The sequence below is a fragment of the Ambystoma mexicanum genome, chromosome 6q, assembly GCF_040938575.1.
Source record: "Ambystoma mexicanum isolate Mex_15411 chromosome 6q, UKY_AmexF1_1, whole genome shotgun sequence".
Taxonomy (NCBI): Eukaryota; Metazoa; Chordata; class Amphibia; order Caudata; family Ambystomatidae; genus Ambystoma; species Ambystoma mexicanum.
In genome coordinates this window covers 1,602,927,748-1,602,948,940 of record NC_090937.1, presented here as the reverse complement: position 1 = coordinate 1,602,948,940, position 21,193 = coordinate 1,602,927,748, and the positions used below count along the sequence as shown (strand labels likewise).

The 21,193-nt window shown below is 42.5% G+C and overlaps 1 protein-coding gene across 6 annotated transcripts in view; it reads left to right on the top strand.

Moving 5' to 3' along the window:
• Positions 1 to 21,193, top strand: part of DCTN1 (dynactin subunit 1) — a 1,327,898-nt gene that overhangs the window by 315,356 nt on the left and 991,349 nt on the right. For all 6 annotated transcript variants that reach the window (XM_069632341.1, XM_069632339.1, XM_069632344.1 and 3 more), the window contains exon 3: positions 16,381 to 16,459. In XM_069632341.1, coding sequence (XP_069488442.1) covers positions 16,381 to 16,459 — 79 coding nt within the window. The remainder of the gene's footprint in view (positions 1 to 16,380; positions 16,460 to 21,193) is intronic.

Sequence of the window (21,193 nt, the reverse complement as noted above, 5' to 3'; positions counted from 1 at the left end):
TCACAATTTTCTAAATAGTCCTGAAGATTCCCTACTACACATCACTTCAGTAGCGGATTAGTTGGGAACTAGGGGGTTTCAGTTGCACTTTAAACCCTAATGAAGGGGGAGACGAAGATGGTGATCTATATTTGGCTTGGATCCCAGGTGTTTCTCCTATGTGCATCTGAGGGGCAGGGTCAAGAGGGCCTGCTACGCCACTGATTATGAGCAGATCACGGTTGACCTTGCCACTAAATCACATAGTGACAAATTCCTCCTTCAGCTTAGTATGCGTGTGGATCATCCCAATTATTTTATGGACTAGCCAAATAATTAAATTGCCCACACATATCTACGAATCAAGTTTAACTTGGTCTCGACACTTGAGGTTGTAGGCGCTAGGATGGGACTAGACAAAACCCAGAGCTGGTGCAGGTTATGTGGCAATGGATGTACTGGAACTAGCAAACATCTGTTGCTATATTGCGAAAGCCTATATATGCTAAGGAGAAGGATGTCTAGAGCTGCTAGGATCTGTCTATCGGGACTGGCTATCACCGGAAAAATATGGGAGTAGCTGTTTGGTGGCAGCGATGTTGGTTTGAGTTATCACATGGTGGAAATGTGGAACAATGTTAAAATGATTTTTGATATTTTCCCTTATTGTATTGAATGTGAATTGTTTTTTCATTTATTACTTGTAATGTTTTATACAATAATGTTAAATAATAAAAAGCTTGTTTAAAAGCTGCTCCACATGCAAGCTGAAAAAAGCTACGTAAATGACGACCACAAGGAGTGTTTGTACTGCCTCTATCCAGATCATGATATGGAGACCTATGACATCTGTCTATCCTCTGCAATTAGACACAGAGGGACAAACTCTGAAGCCCAGTGGCTGAGGGCACAGTGGCATCTGATTAGGCATATATTAGATTTTCTGCCTCAGTTCGACATGCCAGCTCATCTATTGAAATTACTTCACCCAAGAGCTTATTAGATGTCCTGGAATAGAAGGGTGACGGGTGAGGATCGGACCCTGGCAAAGAAAGGTTCAGATAAGATGACCTTGTCTGCAAAATCTGCTTCTGCCTTGCCATGTAAGCTAAAAGCGGAACAATCCCATGGTAGCGGGCCACACAAGAATAGTTCACAAAGCAGTAATTTTCTAAATATTCTTTGAAGATGCATTCTTTAGGGTAGCAATGTAGGCCATTGGTGACCTCTAACTCTCTGACACAGTCCTCAAAGCTGTCGAAAGATAAATCAATGAAGATGTTCACTACCTCGTTGGTGATGGGCTCATCGGCTGCTGTGCTTTCTGTGACGAACACCTCAATGGCAACATCTTTGACCGCTCAGAATAAAACTACAATATCAACAAAAAACATTCCGACTCGGTCGATGACAGACCTGTTAACAGCCCAGTCACTCAAGCAGTCGACACGATTGTCTAGCAAACTGTTTCTGGGACAATCGAAAAATGACAAGGTTGATGAGCACATATTGAAACCATACAGTGAGTTTCTGACTTGCCAAAAGCCAAAAAGTCGAAGACCGAGTCTACTGACATGTCACCCAGCCTCTTGGAGATCCCACCGGTAGATATACTGGAAGAAGCACTGTATTCACAATTTGTGATACTGGAAGGGGTGTTCTCTCAGGAAGAGTAAAGATCGAGGAGGAAAGACCAACACCAAAAACCTGTGTACATGTTGGAGCCACCACAGAGACCAGCACTGGCCATGGATAGGTTCCATGCTGATCACAGATTTGCAAATGAGAGTACCAGACATCCCTCACAGGCCCACAGAAACCCCAGTCTCCAACAAGACCCATATTGAAACTGCCCATGCCCTAGGTTATCCCTCCATGCATGCACAATGAAAAGGATGGTGGGAGATAACCATTCAAAAAACATTGACCTTGAGACAGACCTGACTCAAAAGGATGTTCAAAATACAGCTTCTACACAAACTTGCATGATGGGCGAGTTTGATTACATCATACCCGTGGATGGGGACATTGAGGGAATACCTGCCAAGAGATTCTCTCCTCCCAACAAAACTGGAACTTTACACACCAGGACAGCAAATGCAGCCACAGTGTTCGATTTGTTCCTTGCAGAGCAAAGAAATGAAGGGTTCCTGTACCAGAAAGGCGTGGGAGCGAGAAAAAGATGGTCTGTGCTCATTATTGCGGATAACTGGGAAGGTGGTGTATTTGCGATGCAAACCCCCTTCACAGCCTTGGCAATAATGGACCTGTTGGATTAAAAGTAATACAGAGCACCAGGCAAGCTAGTCCTTAGTCGGTCGTTTACACAACTGCCAGGAAGAGGTCAGTATATTTATACTGTCAATTTGCAGTTCCCCCAGTGAAGGATGGATGCCTTTGGGGAAACAGATAATTACTACTGAAGCAACAGCCATCCAGGTGGCAAACTTTAGCTATCTTGGCCAGATATGAGATTAGGTACAAACTGGGACCCATACTTGAAAAGAAGCAAAAAGCTCTGGTGCCACTGCGAGAGGATGAAACTGCATCGGACGAGGCAATATCGGTTGCTGTGGATATCCCGGCTTCAGCTGGGAAATGGAGCTGTACTCAAGGATGGCTGAAAGCAACTCATTTTAGACCAAATGTTCAAGAAATGATTGTGGCATACTCTTTTACAGGAGGACATATTCAGGAAAAAAGTAGACAACCCATTGCTTGCAAATAAGACGGACACTCAACACAGATGTCACTATCCTTTATTATTGCTTTCACCACAGAGGATGATATTCAAGATCTGAATGGGATTTCTGATCCTCCGACCCTTCATAGTCCTATAGAGGATCCTCCAATGCTAATTTGCCAGAAGACATTTCGACACCCGTCCTGCATCTCAGATTTCCCACACTGTGAGAAACTTAAGGGCATCCTCACCTTTTTCCCCCCCTGGATTCTCCTCTCAGGTGGCCAAGGAAAGGCCATCGCTTTTGGACCCGGTCCCAGGGAGTGGACATGCAAGGGAGGATCACCTGGGTGGAGGGAACCTGGGGAGAGCACATCCTTAGGTGAGACATGGTCCCCATTCCCGTTTCAGAATGAACCTTCTATCCCTCAAGCCTTCGTAGGCTACTGTCAGCTCTTTCTCTTTTCTTCCCTTCAAAATGTCCCCCAGAAACACTTCCTCAACACTGGGACAAGGAAGAGACCAACTAGGACACCTCCTCATATGGATGAGATAAACACAGATCAACCTTATAATGGTAATGCAGATGCATATCCGTCAAGTACCAGGACGAGGAGGAGACAACACAGTTAGGCACACTTTCTTTAATTCAAACCTCCCCAGACACCACTCTGATACTGAGACGAAGAAGAGGGCTATGGAGGATTTCAGATGTAGCCGCCATGCATGTCCCATTAGTGAGTTTTACTATGGTCCGGTAATTGGACTGAAAGGAGAAACAAAAGGAGATTTCTGATTGTGACCGGCGTCTGAAGCGGCCTCTATAGCTGCGTTCAGTTGCGTTGGTGTTTGGAGGGGTGGCTTGACGTGGTATTGCCCGGCGAAAGGTCTTTTCCTCGGAGGCAGACAAGGCGGCTGACTCTGTTTGGGAGCTGCGGAGTACAGTGTAGCGAATTAAGGCGTTAAGCAGCGTTGCGTTACAGAGTTGGTGTGGTGCCCGACGGTGCTGGTGCCGGGAATAAGAGACCTGTCTGGTGTAACGTATGCAGTAGACTAGCAGCTTTTCTCGTCACCTGCAAAGGAGGTTGCAGCAGCGACTGGTGAGTTGTGAGTGCTGGTTCTCAATGCTGGTTTGATGGACCGGCGCTGGAGGTGGCTGAATGTACAAAACAAAGGCAGTTTTGTTGTGCACAACTATTGTGAAGGACACCTTGCATACTTTGCTTTATTGCCTCATTGCCTTATTATGGCACGCAAGATGTAGCTGGTTCGCACACAAGTTCTGTAAGCCTTGTGTGCCCGAGAACATAAGAGGGTGTGTTTTCTCTGGCCCCTAAGAAGGGCCTCCCTCACTGAATTGATAGCTTATCATTCATACTACCAGACTGGTGACTGCGGAATTCCATTCTTTGAGCCAGTCTGGGCAAACAGTGGAAGAGGTATAGCCTTGCAAGGCTTTCTAAGGTCTTTTAAAGTCTTCCAAAACCTTTGCTGCTTGCTAGTTGCTAATAGCTACTTGGAGGAGGATGTTGCTGCCTATAGCAGAGTGTTTGGCCCCTCTACATCATTTCTTGGAAATGGGGGATGAACCGACCGTCGCTGAAGTGGAAGAGCTACATGAACATCATATTGGCTGCGAGGAACAACTGACAGAGAGCTCGGCACCCGCTGAGAGGTTGGGAGTACAGGACACTAACAAAGAATTGTCTAAGGAAGAGGGTGAAGCTAGTGAGGGGCTGACCCTCAATTTGACTCAAACACTGTGTCCAATAAACATTTGTGTTGAGATCGGCGCTACGACTGCCTCATCGATAAACTTTTTACAATAACCCAAAGCAAAGTCATGAACCCATAGAGGATCTCTGCAGAAATGTGAAAACTGTATTAAAGTGGGGGGACAAAGAGCACGCAGGCATGGGGAGTCCTTCAGACGTGTCGTGCCCGTCTTGCCCCTCACCTCCAAAGGTGTTTACATTTGGAAAGAGAAACAGGTCTCGATCACCTTTAAAGACCCCTCCCCATATTAAGAACAGGTCAGTTTGGAGCTCGACTACATTAACTTCAGACATGCTAGCCTCTCGACAAAGTGTTTTTTAATGAAAATCAAAGGCTGGTATAAATCTAAATTTGGATCAAGATAAAGTGTGGATGGGGGGACAAATTGTATTCACAAATGTGGGGAAAATCCCTAATAGTTCATTGTCAAACTTGGAGCTATTAACAGCACCTATGGTCACATCAAGGACTAGCAGGGCAAGCCAGGTGAAGACCTCAACTTCTCGCCAACCGCACATGGAAGGAAGTGGTACTATTAACAAGCCGTCTGGTGCAAGCCAAAATAAGCAATCCGTGTTGGAGACAGAAAAACATGATGGAGTCTTGCCCTTGTCGGATGAGGAATTATTAACCGCATTTGAACTCACAAATCGGATAAGTGCTGCCAGAAAAATGTCAGTCGATCCCAAGTTAATTGCTGCTTTGACTATAACTTAAATTCCGTATATGAAACTACACGAAACCCTCAATGATCAAATAAAAGATCAGTCAACCTTATTAGCTACGCGCATTCTAAGGTAATTTTTATTGAGATCTTTGTGACAGCCATTCAGTCAAATCTCGAAAAAAAAATTAGATAACAAATTATTAACATTCTGAATAAGATCATAGATCCCATAATAGAGAATAAGAACAAACGGAGATCCAAAGTTGCAAAGGCAAACCAAGCATCCAAATCCTCTGGAAACAACCAAGACATGGACTTACCTTTGAAGATAGATGCATCAGCCCAGACTCACATGTCAATGCTAGCCGAATCGGCAAATATAGCTGATTCAGGTAGGGAAGTACCCATAGCTAATAAAGAAAGGGCGGAGACAAGTGCCAAGAGGAAAAGTGAGTTTTCTGTGGGGGACCAAGAAAGCTTAGACAAAGATCCATCTAATAAAAAAAGCTTTGGGATTTTTTCCAAACTGACCATGATGGAACAAAAATCTTGTAATATTAAACGAGATCTTCTTAAAGCGAAAGTAACGAGACAAAAGAAACAGCAAGACACTATTCAGGAGGGAATTACATACTCCTTGAACAGGATTAAGAACAGTGAAAAAGCTTTGCACTTTGTTAAAGGTCTGGAGACACCTGGCCGAAAGAGAAAACCAAAGGGAGCTGGAAGTGGTCCGCCTATACCTACAGTAGCGGAAGAAGGGAATGAAAGGGAGCTTGAGGCGTGCCAAAATACGAGGATTCACAAAACAACGCTGACAATGAAGACCAAATTGAATCACTTATGAACTTATCTACATATACAATTACGGACGAAGACGATTCTGAAACCGAGCAGGAAAATAACAGTCCACTCCAAGGCAAAAACGGACAACATGATGGCACGTTCAGTGATCAGGATCTGGAACCCGATACTTCAATAAGGGAATCATCACACAAAGAGTGATTACTTTGTCCAAACTGCAAAACATCGTTCAGTAGTCGGGCCAGCCCGGCTTGGCAATGTCAAACTCAGAAAGTAAACAGAGTGGAAGCTAAAACTGATGTGCATCACATAGAAAAATAGTGAAATTCAAACCATTAACAGTTGTGAGAGTAATCCACAAGGGAATGTCCCAGAAGAAAGAGGTGGATACAAGGAGACAAGTATACATGAAGTCGGACTTAGAGGATGAGGATCAGTCTTTAAAATGTATTCCTCTTAAACAGAAAATTTACCTGAAAAAAAGCGCTGCCGCGTTCTTAACCATATACGAAAAGAGAGACATCATTCATAAACAAACTAAGATCATTAGGAAAGAAGATCAGGTCTTGCATAGAGAAGGATAACCGGCTTAAGGAGGCAACAAAGACATAAAAACAAGGCTAACATCACTTACCGCCATTTGCTAGAGAGCGTCCTCATGAGAAAAGACAAGTTGGTGCTAAATCGTGCCAACATATTACGTCTGTTGCATTGTATTCCTGCGTTGAATCATACCGAAACAAAAGACTTTCACTTGATTGAATTTCGGGAGGACGAAAGACTAGAGAAAGTGGTCATTTACTCTTGCCTCTAGAGGAAAAAAGAACCACATCATGAATGCAGCTGTTAAACTATTAACCATGAGCTTTAAAAATAACACAGTACGACAAGGATGATCAAACCAAATTTAGGTCCGACAACAAACAAGAAGCTGGATATAGACCTCAGAGAGATGATAAACGCCAATGTGTAGAGGAAAACGCTTATTCGAAACAAAAGAAAGCTCACGCTATAGCCCTGGAACTGAAGGAAGAAGTGTGAAAATAACGGTGAAAAACAAAGAAAAGAGCCAAAACGCACCTCTACCCTAGGAAAGAAGGTGAACTCCAGTGAAGACTGGTCTTGGTTGGCGGGGGTTTTAGCAGACAAGAAATCTAACTTATAGCCAGTACTGCATAGGACCAGTGACTCTGGAAAGAGCTATACCCAGAAAATTTGACTGGCCTCTTGGAATACAAGAGGTTTTTCACATCTTTTAGTCCAGGTGATCTTCAATTCGAGAAATTTGAAATAAGTCTACAGGAGGCGTGGCTGTGAGAGAGACCGCTATTGGAGGGATATAATGTGTACAGCAATCGGGCCGTAGCGGGACTGCTGACGGACATAAAGAATGTAAGTAAAAGCTTGGTCATCAAAGAATTCAGACCGTCGCCACTGATCCAGGGATTACTAATAGATCCAAACGCAACTAACCCTAACCATTTGAAGACCCTCTTACTTCTTAATCTCTATTGGATCTCCGGAGAGCGTGTAGAGGACTATTTTGTTAAATTGGTAGTCAACTTCATGGGTGAGGCAAGTGAACTAAGACCGGGCTTAGAGTTCCTGATCTGCAGAGATCTAAACATCCATTGTTTCGACAAAGACTCCCGAGTTATATTAAACCAATCTATAAATCCGTTGCCTAAGATCGTGAGCGGTTTCCTTTGGAGAGAAGAAATGGAGGAGAGACCTATCTCTATGGGTAATGGACGTTTGGCTGGCGATGTTCCACCTAAACCTACATGGAGAAGAGGGGAAGATCATCAAATTCTGGACTATTTATTTGCTTCAGAAGATCTAATCCGGAAATGTGTCTGATTTTAGGGTCACAAACAGACATGAGTGACCATGATAGCATGACTCTGAGTTTTGAACACTGGTCATATAAAGTCTTGAATGATGATGGACTAGATATATGGGTACAGCAGGGGAGAAACGAACTGCGAATGAATACTGGAAGTTATTACTATGCTTCTACAGACTACATGTTAAAGAACTTTAAGCCAACCGACACTGGAACATCGAAAGGCGGTTCTAATAAAGCTCACACTTTTAAGGTGGAGATAATGAGGAAAAAAGATCCTGAAAAGAGAGCTGCTCCAGGCTAAGAAAAAAAGTTCGGGTTCACTTGATCAACAGCAATGAAAAAACTGGATAAAAGGCCATAAATGGCTGCTACTCCAACATGATGCAGAAGAGATGTTGCGATTGGTCGCAAATAAAAATAGCGCGGAAATCTGGAGGACAATAAACACCTTAAATGCACCTCCAGAATCTTTGGTAACTGAGTATCATTTTATGATTGGCAAAAGCATTTTGATGAATTGTATAAATTTGTTGATCGGATGGAAAAGAATGTACAGTTTCAACCCAAAACTGGTAATTTTCAACTGAAAAAGATGAAATGAAAACTTTGATACTTCTAGCCAGTAATTCAAGGGCCCCTGGCCCAGACGGCCACACCAACCTGACACTAAAAGAGGATCCTGAAGGCTGGGCAGACACCATGTTTGAACTGTTTATAGAAATAAAATAAAGAATGGATCTCTGCCATCATCGTGCCCATTTTTCAGACGGGCGATAGGTCAATGTTAGGGAGAATTCTCATTTATGGCAAATTTCCCTCACCTAGTGAGTCCCCCAGCAGCTTTGCTGGACTTCTGGAGTTTATTTTTTCTCCACTTGGTAAGAGGGAGAGCTTTTCCCCCACTCTTACCTGTGTTTTGCTATGTGTTTCCATCTGTTTTTGTGAGTGTGGACTCTGAAGTACACCACTCCAGTAGCCCCCTTCTTTGTGTGTCACACAGCACCTTCAGTGCCGTGGCACAGGGGTTGTCTTTGAGACTTCCTCGAGTCCATTTCGGAGGCGACTACTGTCCCCCAGATCCAGTCCACCCCATCTTCCATGGAGTACTGGAAAGGGTTAACTCGTATCCCTTTTTATCTGTACCTCCTAGAGCATTGTTTCATTCTTTTAACATTTAGACTTGGCTGGTGGCAGTGGTATCTACACTAACTTTTCTACCGCGATTATATTAGTTAAACGTGGTACTGTTCTTGGCTATTATATTAGCCTCGAACATAAACCCGCTTGACCAAATCGTCTTTCTTTTTGCTCCGGTTGGGTTTATTCGCCATTTCTTTTTGTTAAAGTCCTTCTTGTGTTTTATATTGTGTGGCAAACCAGGTTCGCCTTCTTTGTTCACTGTGGTTACCAGTCAAATGGTCGAAAACATTTGGTCGACAGACAATTTGGTCGACACCATTTGGTCGAATGCCAAATGGTCGAATTTTTTTTTTACCCATTTTTTGGTTTTTTTTGGGGGGGTCCCCCCCCCCCCAACCCCCTTTTTTTTCTTTTTTCTTTTTTTTCCCCACACGAAAACCCACAAAACACATATATATAAAAAAAAAAAAAAAAATTCGACCATTTGGCATTCGACCAAATGGTGTCGACCAAATTGCAGTCGACCAAATTGCAGTCGACCTGTTGACTGGACACCGTTCACTGTCTTTTGGCGGGCTTCTGCTCAGAAGCCCTCCTCAAGGAGCCTGGGTATCTAGGTGGGCTGAATGTGAGGGAGGGGTGTAGTCACCCCCTGCACAGGGTATCCTAGGAAACCCAAGTCGCACTTTGTCATGATTGGCCAGGGTAGTTGTCAGGGCTGGACAACCCCCCTGCTGGGTGATTGACAGCCAGGCTGCGTGAATGGGGGTTTTTCGCATAAAAGGCAGGTCTCTTGGGCTAGAAGTCAGAGAGTCGCCACTGGAACTACAAGGAACTGAACAGAAGCAGAGAGAACTACGGCTGCTGCAACTACCCCGTCCCGGTGAAGCCCTGCTGCAGTCCTGAGCTATCTGCCCTTCAACGACTCAGAGAAGATCCAGTCCGGAGTCTTCTTCCCTTGAGCTTGGTGGGGATAACCTGCTCACCTTCTTTTGCCAGAGGATTCTCTGCTGTGGTCGAAATCGCTGCACACTGCTGTAGTGATCCGGATAGCCACCTGAAGAGCCTCTCCTGTTTTTAAGGAGCGCACCTTTTATTCTGTGTCGCTGCTGCCGGCCTCATCCCTGTGTGGTGCAGACCCCCTTCAGACGTCCTCCCTTCTCGACGAAGCTCCAGGAATCGTGGGTCTGCGGGAGACCAACAGGAACAACTGCCAGGGAACCAGCTGCACCATTGGAACAAGGTACTGTGTTCTGTTGAGGAAAATGGGTGAATCCCTTTTCTTCATTTTCAAGGCTTTCCCTTGTCTTCCCTCCTTCTTATAACTTTTTCTTCCGAACATTGACAATATGAAAGTACTTTTGGCTGCGTTGAATCGTGAACTGTCTGACCCTGTGATCTTCGGCAACTGGCCCCGGCGTCTCTCGACCCTGGCTCTGGCTCTTTGACTTTTGAACTCCTGTCTCTGAGTGTTTCTTGATTCTGCCTGCCTAACCAAAATATTGCCTGTGATTTTTGCCTCCAACTCCCTCTGGGTATCTCAGGTGCTAAGTGTGTTTTTGCCCCGGTAGCATTTCATGTCACGGATACGCGTTTGTTTAGTAGACCGAACTGTAGAAAAGTGATCGCATTCGTATTCGCGGTAACGTGTTTTGTGCCTAGCACCGGTTCATTCCAACACAGGGTACTTACATTGAGACTTAATGTACAAAGTGAATTGGTTAGTTGTAGTATATTTAACGTGGTTTTTATTGAAGTTTCATAGAAGTGTTGTGTTTATAACGAATGGTTTAAAAATAAATGTACTTATATTTTTCTACCTGAAACCTTGAGAGAGTCAGTGTTTGCTTGAGTCACAGTAGTTGTGGTCCCTTTGTGTAATCTCTGCTACTGCTCATATACTCTTGAGATAAGCCTGGCTGCTCCGCCACTGCTACCACTATGACATAGTAGTAAAGGCTTTTACCAAAGGTAAAACTTGTATCACCACCTGTAGTCTTAATTGTGTATAGTGGTCCCTAAGGGCACAGCACGGGATTCTGCCCAACAGTTAAAACCTACCAACTATAGACCTATTGCCCTCTTAGACGTAACGGGAAAGATCTTTGGAGCATTGATCCTTAAAGCATTTAATGCATGGAGGAGAACCACGTGCCATTTTGATAAATGGCAAGTCGGTTTAGAGAAAGATATTGGAACTGCAGTGAACCTCTTCTCTATTAATTATATGAAATCCATAGTAAAAAAATAAACCAGGAAGAAGGCTATATCTAGCAGCTATAGATCTTGTTCAAGCCTTCGACCTGGCAGAAAGATCTAAACTATGGGAGAAGCTGAAGTTATGGAATTGTCCAATAGATCTGAGATAGGCACTAATGAGCCTGCACACGAACACAACCATAAGAATACGCCTTAATAAAAAAGGCCATTTGTCAGACCCAATAAGAACAACGATTGGGCTTAAGCAAGGGTGTACACAAGCCCCTACAATTTTCAATCATTTTTTTTCCGACATCCAACTCGCCTATGAAAACATCAGAATGTTTCCACCTAGATTGATGGGGGAAGCCGTTGGTCGTGCTATATGCAGACGATCTTACTCGACCAGACGAAAATTTTGGCTGCTGAGGCAATTAGATGCAACTGTAAAATACCTGGACGATAATGGCTTGAAAGTGAATGTATCAAAATCAAAGATCCTGACTCTTGGAGGATAAATTGCCCACAGAACTTCCAAAAAACATAGTTGGTATCTCAAGGGTGAAAAATTGTCTAGTCTTGTCTACTTGGGAGTAAAAATCAACAGTATTGTGGAGGCTCCGTAGGAAGCAAGACTAAGAATGAAAATAAGAAGGTTGACCTCTCAGGGGAGAATAAATAAAAACAAATATTGCAAATTCACATTTAAACCGGTGATAGACTTAATATAAGATGAAGGTAGTGTCAATCATCACCTATGGGTCAGAATCGTTGCTCTTGCTCCCCAAAGACCTCTGGCCAAAACTTGAAGGGTCTACCAGTTTCTGAGGATTCCAACATCAAAATCTTTTCGAACTGATCCGCGATGAACTGGGTCCGACGTCATTATACGCCACTGTTCAATGCAAAAAGCCTTTTTCCGTAAATGCTTGCTGGACGATTTGGAAGGCGGATTCACAGTACTGAATAGAGCAGTGAAAGAGGACTCTGAGCATGTGCTTAATAACTGGAGAGACTCTTGCCCGAGTACTCTTGCTGATTTAAGTACATGTGAGGAATCCCTAAAAACTCAACGAGAGAAAACAAAAAAAAAGGTTCCAGAATCTGGACTGGGTCTCCACAAGAAATAAGGTTAGAAGCCTGAAGTTATATGGTCTTAAAGATCCAGCACATCGACCGCGAGGTGAATTGCAGCAATACTTGATAAAATGTCCTTGCTACCGTTAAAGACAAGAAAGACTTTGAGATTTCAAATGAATCTGTGGCCAACAAAAGAACTTTTGAAAGCACGTAAGGAAAAAGCTTACACAACTGTAGTTGTAGAATGTGTAAAGGGGACAAAGAGACTCTCTTGCATCTGACCATGACATGCCGTACCTTAAATCATGTAAGAAGCATATGGCTAAACACGTTTTTTATGCAATATACGACAAGAACAATAAAGGACTGGTGGGCTGAGTTATTGTCAGAAAACAGTATTTCACTAACACTTGCCCTCTTAGCATTTTTGAAAGAGGTATTCTTAAAGCTAGAGTGATGGACGTTATATCTTGAGCGAATACAGTTAATATTTGTCCTCTTTACAGAAACTATGGAGAAGAGTTTGATTTAGATACACAGCATTTAGAGATTGACTTCTTGTATGCTCATGTTTTTGTATCTTGCACCCTCTAAATTGCGGTTTTCTTTTGTTTTCTTCTTTTCTCCCCTATTTCCTTTCTTGCTTCGATTTGCAAATTGATTCTATTTACGTTTTATCACTTCTTTTACTAGCCAGAGCGCGATACTGACTCTGCCTGTCTTATTAATTGGTATCTTATTGATTACTATTGAGGAGCTTTTCATGACTAATTCTTATTTCATGTTTTATGTTCTAATTTTGCTTAAGGTTTTGACTGCTTTAAAACCAAATGCAAATAAAAGAAATAAAGAAATTTAAAAATTGAACTGAATGACCCACACTTGCGGTCATTTAAAAATCCCAATGGATATAAAAGTGGGGGCTGCACAGCACGAGAGGAGACAAACATCAGGCAGGGGAACACCAGCTGGAGCGAAGCAGGCTGAAGATGGACGGACTGGAGAAGGAGCAGCGAGGGACACTGGCACTGGGAGCTGTGTCAAGCAGGAGAGAGGGATGCCGGGCAGAGGCCGACCATGACAGGGTCTGGAGGTCTTGCATGCCCTCTGTGTTGTGTGCAAGCAGCAAGAGCTGTGGAGCGCTGAAGCACTAAAGTCGCCCTGAGTCTCCAGAAGAACGAGCAGTGCTCTCTATAACCTCCGCGAGGGAACAGTGGAAGTATTGGAAGCTGAAAGCAGAAAAAGGAACGGAAAGAAGACGGGTGCAGCTGTGCGAAGCCGGTGATTGGAAACAGGGAAACTCTTGCTGGGGTGCTCTGGAAACTTGATCGCTTTTTGAATAGCGAACAAACTGATAGTTAAGAGCATTTTGAATGCCAAATTAGGAGGTTTTGAATAACCAACGAATTGAAAGACATTACAAACACTTTTGAATGCTGCACAAAGCAAAAGCAAGTTATGAGTACGTGTGAATGGAATGAAAGCAATGTGGTGCAAGTAGCAGATACCACAGAGTGAATTGATATACATGTGTTGGCAAAGCCAACGAAATACCAATGAGAGTTTGAGATGAGTAACAAAGTATTGAACAATGCTAAAAGAGTTCAAGGAACTGCAGGATGAAATATGCATTGGCAAGAGCCAGAAGAATACAGAGTGTATCAAAGAACATAGGAATATTGGTTGCATGACCTGTAATGGGTGGACTGTGTGGTCTGACAACTGTGCCTCGATCAAGTGCCCCCCCCCTTTATGGACAAAGCCAATGAAAGTATCCATAAAGAAGCTTGTGTTTTACAACAGTTACGTTTGTGATTTTGTAGTCAAGAAACAGAAATGTTTTTGTGAACCAGTGAAAAGCATTGATGACGAGAGCTGGGAAGTGTCCCAAGGAATTGTGGTGTTTCGAAAAGCTTGAAGATTTTAACTAGTCTTGAAAAGCTGGAAGATTTGAACGAGTGTTTTGAAAACCTGAAAGAGTTTGACTCTTGGTGAAGGGAACCTCAATACCTTGTGAATTATTTTGAACTTGGGGGGAAGGGTAAGCTGATTACAAACCAGGAGCTGGACAAAGCTCCGAACATTGTATTGAACACTATTCATTTTGATGCTGACATCCCTACACAGGGTATTCAGTTAGTTGTGAGGGCAAGTATAGGTTTTATACACAGACTTTTGAGTTGGACTTCCTGATATAGATACTCCTTCGTTTTCTTTAGGTAAGGAAATCCCACTTTAGCATAGGGCAAGTTAGGCCTTACTCCATCCTGACTTATAAGTTAAATAAAGCCTTTTGAGAACCAATCCTGAACCTGTTGTCTTACTTCATGATGCTTTCACAACACATTCTCGAGATCCCTTTCGTTTCAGATGGTCACTTTGCAGAAAGTTATGGGCAGCTTCCAAGCAGCAATGTTCTGAACTCCTTGCACCTGTAAAATGCACACCCCAAGTGGCGACCATGTCTGCTTTGTAGTTGCAGGCAAGCTTTTTCAATTCAATTTTAGCCTAAAATCTGCCCCCAGAAATCTTTTAAGTACCTTGCGCTGGTTGCTGTACATCTGAGAATGAGGAAGGCCTACATGTCTACCCGTAATTGGACAATTGGCTAATGAGCGAGATAGCAGGCCCTCCGTGCTATGAAATGTACCGAAGTATGATTGAAGTAGTTAGGCTTCTTCAAGTACAGAAATCACCCTGGGTCCCATACAGAGTTGTTATTTCTGGGAGTAGTGTTGGATGAATAGGTCTTAACAGCAAGGCTGACAGGGCTCCTGCCAAAAAGCCACTTACTATAGTCAAAGCAAGTGATGACTGTCCATACACAGAAGTCTCTTCCCAACAGCATTTCATCATGCATTCTCCTAATGGAGAATTCCAGACTTCAAATACATTCCTTGATTACAAATTTCAGGCAACTGGGACTACAAAATATCTCGTATCAAATCATTTCACAAGAGTCTGTGATGGTGGCAATCAGAAGTCCATCTGACAAGAGCAGGTCTTTTGGGAGACCGTTATATCCGTGAAATAGTGCGAATTGCACATAAACGTACTAAAGCTCAGGTCAGTATTTTGAGCGCTGAAGTTTTTCCCCACTGCAAAGAACTAAAGGATATTCACAGACAAACCACAACAATATTTTTTTATTTGGAAACTTGGAATAACGAGGTACGAAGTCCTGCGTCTGAAGACCACAATTTATGCAGATGGGCCATCTGTCCTTGCATGTTCCTAGCATCCATTTGTCTGGAGTCCAAAACAGCCGACTCATTAAGCAGTGTCCAGGCGGCTGCCACACACAAGCCTGGGGAAAAACAAAAATGTATCTATTCACCACTCAAAACGACTCAGTGTGAGTCGTTTGCCAGCAGATTTCACCATCAAAGCAGTCTACAAGAGACATTCTCGATCCAATGTAAAGACTGGTTTCTCTGTGCATTTCCCCCACTGCCTCTAATTCCAAGGGCTCTTTACACTGTACTGTAGCACCAATGCAAACTCATCCTCCATGCTCAGTCTCTCGTGGACACAATTTATCTTTCTCCATCCAACCTGCAAATGAATGTCCATAGATGAAGAGCAGGTTCTGCACCACAATCCTGTCAATCAACCTCATGGTACATGCAAAAGGATATCAAAGGCTGGCATCATTACATGGCTATCAGCTTTTACTGGATTTTGACACGGAAATACAGCTGGCCACTCCCTGCTGCCTATATCGGGTCCTACCCTGGTCTCCCTAGGTGCTTTCCATACAAGTGCTCACAATCGGCCTTTTGTTCTGTCTCCATCTTCTGTTTCTTAGTTCTAGTTTTAGCACATAAGTGCTAATCTCTGAGTGAGTGGTAGATATATAGTACTCATTTTAGTTGCAAATGTTCTCATACGCTATCAATACATGCATAGTTTTAGCAGCCTATATATCCACCATGCTAAAATATGATATCATAATGTTAATTTTGAATGAGGGCTATTTCCAGAATATCTTTATCCAAATGTAACAGAATTAAACAGAACCATGTTATCTAGAGGCAGACATTATTCAAAGATGCAACATACAACTGGACACATTATATTGTGTTTGGGCAAATAACCAAGGGCAAGCATGTAGGATTGCTCATCATGGTGTCCATGCCATAAAACTGTATTTGAATTGAGGGAAAAACATCCATTGACATATTTCTTTTTATCACACCCCAGATTCAACTAGTTGAAGATGGAGCTGATACCACATCCCCGGAAACCCCTGAGCCTTCACTTTCGAAGGTCCCTAAAAAAGGTAACTACTTTTCATGTCTCTTCTGTAAGTAGAAATGCATGTGGTGTTTTTCATCTTATCCAACTTTAATGGAACATTTCAGTCACTGCAGAGAGCCTCCCCTTCAATGTCTGAATTGCCTTAAAGATCTTTTCTCGACCCAATGCATCCTGGGAAATGGCCCTAATTAAAAGAATACAGCACTACCTGTGATGCTTCCTACGTTCCTCTACATACAGTTACTTCCCTTTGCATGATTATGCTGCACCTTGAAAGGTGGCAAAATCCCTTCAGTCCATGCACAAAACCAAATTATGAAATGTGCTTCCGCTGCAGATGCACATTGAGGCCAAATACATTTTCTGTAAAAGCTTTAACCTTTTTTTTAAAAATTAATAAACTGGAAGTGCCCTATTTTGTTTGTCACCTCATTATATAATTCTGTAACCTTTGCATATAATTAGCTTCAGCATACATGCGTGTGGTCTAAATGTAACATTGTCTTTGAACAACTTCAATTTAAAATGTGAAATCCTTATATTTTTAAACCTAAAGATTTAAAGATGAAAATCTTTGTTCACAGAGTTTGAGGCATGTTTGGGGGTGGACCTTTAATCATCTTAACCAAAAACCAGCCCACCACTTGAGAAGAGATTACACGGTTGTACATAAAGCAAGTATATTGTACAGAAGGTTCAGGGAGCGGTTAGATGGTGTTGCAGGACCAAACTAACCCAACTCTCAACAATACATCATCAGTTGGAGGTTTATATACTTGTTTGCAACAAATTTAAACCCTTGCAGATACATGTATTACTCTCCACCCACCAAATAGGATTGGCCAAAACGTCTTCAAAGAAATTGCATCTTGCCCCAATTCTTCCATTTCCATTGGTCAGGCTTATCTTTATCATTATCTTCAGATCATATTTTAAAACGCACCTTTTCTTGATTAGTTGTAGTAGGTCCTGACGTTGGTGTATGGTTAAAACATTAGTATTGAAACAATTAATTGCTAGCAATAACTGGCCTAAAACCTTTAACTTTAAGTATGATTTCACATGGTCTTGCTGACTTATTTTAGCAAATAGAGGAAGGTCTGCTTAACCCTTATTTACCTTGAACTATAGATTCCACAGACTTCTGGTGCCTTTTTAAAAGACCTTTTTAAGTTGTGCGTCTACATACAACCTCTGATGACCTGGAAAAATACTTACCCGAACAAATGACTAACCACCTTTAACGATTTTAACACAAAGGCCAAGATAACATCTGTTCCCTTGCAAGGCTCACACTTTATTGCACAATTGAAACGCCTAAATAACTTCAGGCATTTAGCTTATCCCGTATTTTACTACTGACCAGAATAAACAACAAACCTCTTTTGGTCACGCTCTCAAACATCAGGAGATTATATCTACTATCCACAAGTCTTATCAGACCATAAACTCAATGCTATTTCTACAGATGCTGACCGCAAAAGATTGGGTTTACTCATGTACCTGCCTTCTGTGTCTGAAAACCTGTTTAGAAGTCAAAGTGCATTTTGCAAGAGAGCCCTAACCACTATGTTCTGGTTCATTGTAAAAAGGGCATTTATATTGAGATTCACAAATGTCTCATAGGTACATGTATGTTTTTACATTTGGTAGATTTGATAGTCATCTTTCTGCGTTCGTGCAAGCTAATATTTTATCAGTTCTGAACAAAAAGTAAACCGCGCTCAGTTTGCCACACCCTCATTCATCAGTCTGGCACTCGTAACATGAATTCCTCATAATAGAAGGGACCCTCTTTGACCGCCTCGACACACCTATTAACTTAGCCGTTGTATAATGCTTACAGATGTTAGGATTATCCGGCCTGTAGGGGGAACCTCCATTTAGTTCTCTGCCATACTCTCCATCAGAGAACAGCAGCTTATACTGTAGACCAGGGAATATTCCAAGGTATAAGTGTTGGTCTCTGATCACGTTTTGCACACCATGCGACCCGTTTATGCATACCAATGAATAATTCTAACTATAACCTCTTAGTCTCTATCACCTGTGTTATTTGCAATTCAATTAAAACTCAACTTGCCACACAGAAATGTATTGGTTGCAATTCATGTGGCCTCTTAATGTAATTTAGGTTGCTGAATTAACATACAGATGTTCAAATTATAGGTAGCAACAACGTACTAGTGTGTCCCCTCCATGTGGAGCACCAGGCACAAGTCATGTACAATGGCGATAAAGTATTTATTGAATTATAGTACCCTAAAATAGAACCCACAAATGGTTTAAAAGAACCAAACAGAAAAACATCTCCTTTTTAAATCCCAACGAGACCGGCATTGCCATTCTTCAGGAAACCCATCTCATCAACCCAGAGTCTTTAAAAATGAGTTGGGATTGACCTTGATTCATGAAGCTGCGTTCTTGTGAAAGAGCAAGGAGAGAGTATCCTTGTAAGCAAAAAACTGAACATGAAATTGATAAGTCAGTTGTTTATAGTGGCCAACACCAAATACTAAAAGTGACAAAAGGAGACAACAGTATAAAGGTGTCCGGCGATCGAATCATTGTGTGGATGTGAAGGGCTGACCTGAGCTTATGGATAGTTGTGTCATGGACAGAAGACCTTCAACATTTGAGAGACAATTAGCTGAAAGAGCCCTTGGGTGAGCCAGCAGAGCAAGCTGAGACAGCTGAGCCCCAGAACTCCCCCGAGATTGCAATAAATAATGAACCAATAAATAATTAAACTAATTGCCCAATTGAAATTGGGGTCAAAATAGGCGTCCACACAATCAGCTGACAACACATTACAGCCCCCTTCCACCACTGAGTCCTTAATGGACACTAGCAGCAATGTGATTTCCCCGATCAAAGGTCCTAACACTGCAACCGAGTAAATCAAGGCAGTCTCTGAACATGCAACAAATCACGCCTCTGATGAACACGAGGTGACCAGTGTGGAGCAAGGTTGGGGCTCTCCCTCGGATGAATTCTCTCCTTTTCTGACTCTCCTTCACCAAGTGTATATACATTTGGGAATAGAAACACAAATACAAGAACACCCAAGAAAAATTAGAAAGGGAAGGTGAGTCCAGCATGGAAACCATCTACCTTAACTAATGACATGTTATCAAAACATGTTATCTTTTTTTCCCGTAGATCGGACAAAGCAACTACCGGGTAAATGGAAACGATAGAGACTGAAAAGGGTCCCATCAGCTCAAATCCTGCCCACCAGTTAAAAAAAAAAAAATTTTTTTTTACAAACAACGGAAAATCCACCAGGGAAGAACTTGGAGGTTAACATGGATCTTACGTGAAATATGCCCACAAGCAGAGTGCTTCCATTTTTGAGTCCGATAACCCACGCAAGTAACACCATTGCTACACAGACCTCCTTAGAGCACCATGAATGTGGCCCCAAAAACAATACATCAGATGACACCGGTTTTAAAGATACAGGCACATTGGGGGCTAAGGAGAAAATGACGGAAAAGGAGCTGCAGAACAACAATAATCCAATAAATCCTGTCTTTATTGCTGCTTTAACGTTGACATTATCCCCCTATATGAAGCTCCATGAAGCCCTCAACGACCAGATACGAGATCAATCCACTTAATAGAAATGCTTCACTCAAAGCTAATATTCATAGAGGGCTTCGTAACGGGCATTCAAGCAAATCTAGACAAAAATACGGAACAGATAACGAATATCCTCCACAACATAATTGAATCAGCTACACAAGATAAACAGAAGAGGAAGATTGAACAGGCGTGTTTAGGCACTAATCATTCGTCCCCATACACCATAGAAAAGTCTGCGGTTCCATAAGCATTTTCCATTCTCCAAAAAACAAAAACAAAGAAAAAAGGCATAGACATGCAGAGCAAGATCAGGCAATTACAGTTAAGGAGAAACACCTTGAGGAGGATGTTGTTTCACTTGAACAAATTGAAGAGGAGGAACAAAGGAGGCTGTCCTCGAGAATTACCAGAGGTTCTGAAAGTAGTACAAGTGACCATCCAGGAAATTGCTGGACCCTCTGCCAACGAAGTAAAAAGCGATGGTTCTCAAAAATCCTGGCACATCAGACCATTAACGACAATGGCAGCATCTGACCCTGTTCCTAAAAAAAGGAAATATGAAATTTTTACTAAATTTCATGAGGGGAACTTAAAATCGTATTCTCCAAATCCAAAAAGGAGTCTCTAAAATCGGCCCTGGGGAAACGGAACAGGATTAAGTCAAGTGACAACCAACTTCACCTTGTGAGGGTCGAAGTCCCAGGACCAAGATTTGTCCCAATTGAGAAAGCGGAAAATGTGAATAACTGCCACCTAGGCAAAGTAACTAAACATCTACATTCTGTTCAGCCAAACCAAAAGGTCACTCTCCAGGACTCATTTGACCACGACTCAAAGACGTTCCTTCTAGATTTATCTACTGATACCATTTCAGCAGCGGACAAGTCGAACTCTGGTGATGAAAGTATTGATCATTTAAACTCTGAGAAAGTAGTCTGTATAGAAGTGACCACAGCCCTTGACGAAGAGTCTAATAACGAGACCCTTCCGACCCGGACACTAACGGAAAGATGGGCTAAAATTTTGGATCACAAGAAGAGGGCCATAGTATCTCAGTCACACCTAATTTAGGTCCCCAGGTAACTGCACGAAAAGGAGGTCCCTTGGGATGTCAGAACCAGGGGCTCTTAGCCCAGTGAGAAGCGTGTCTTTTAACACCACTAAAAAC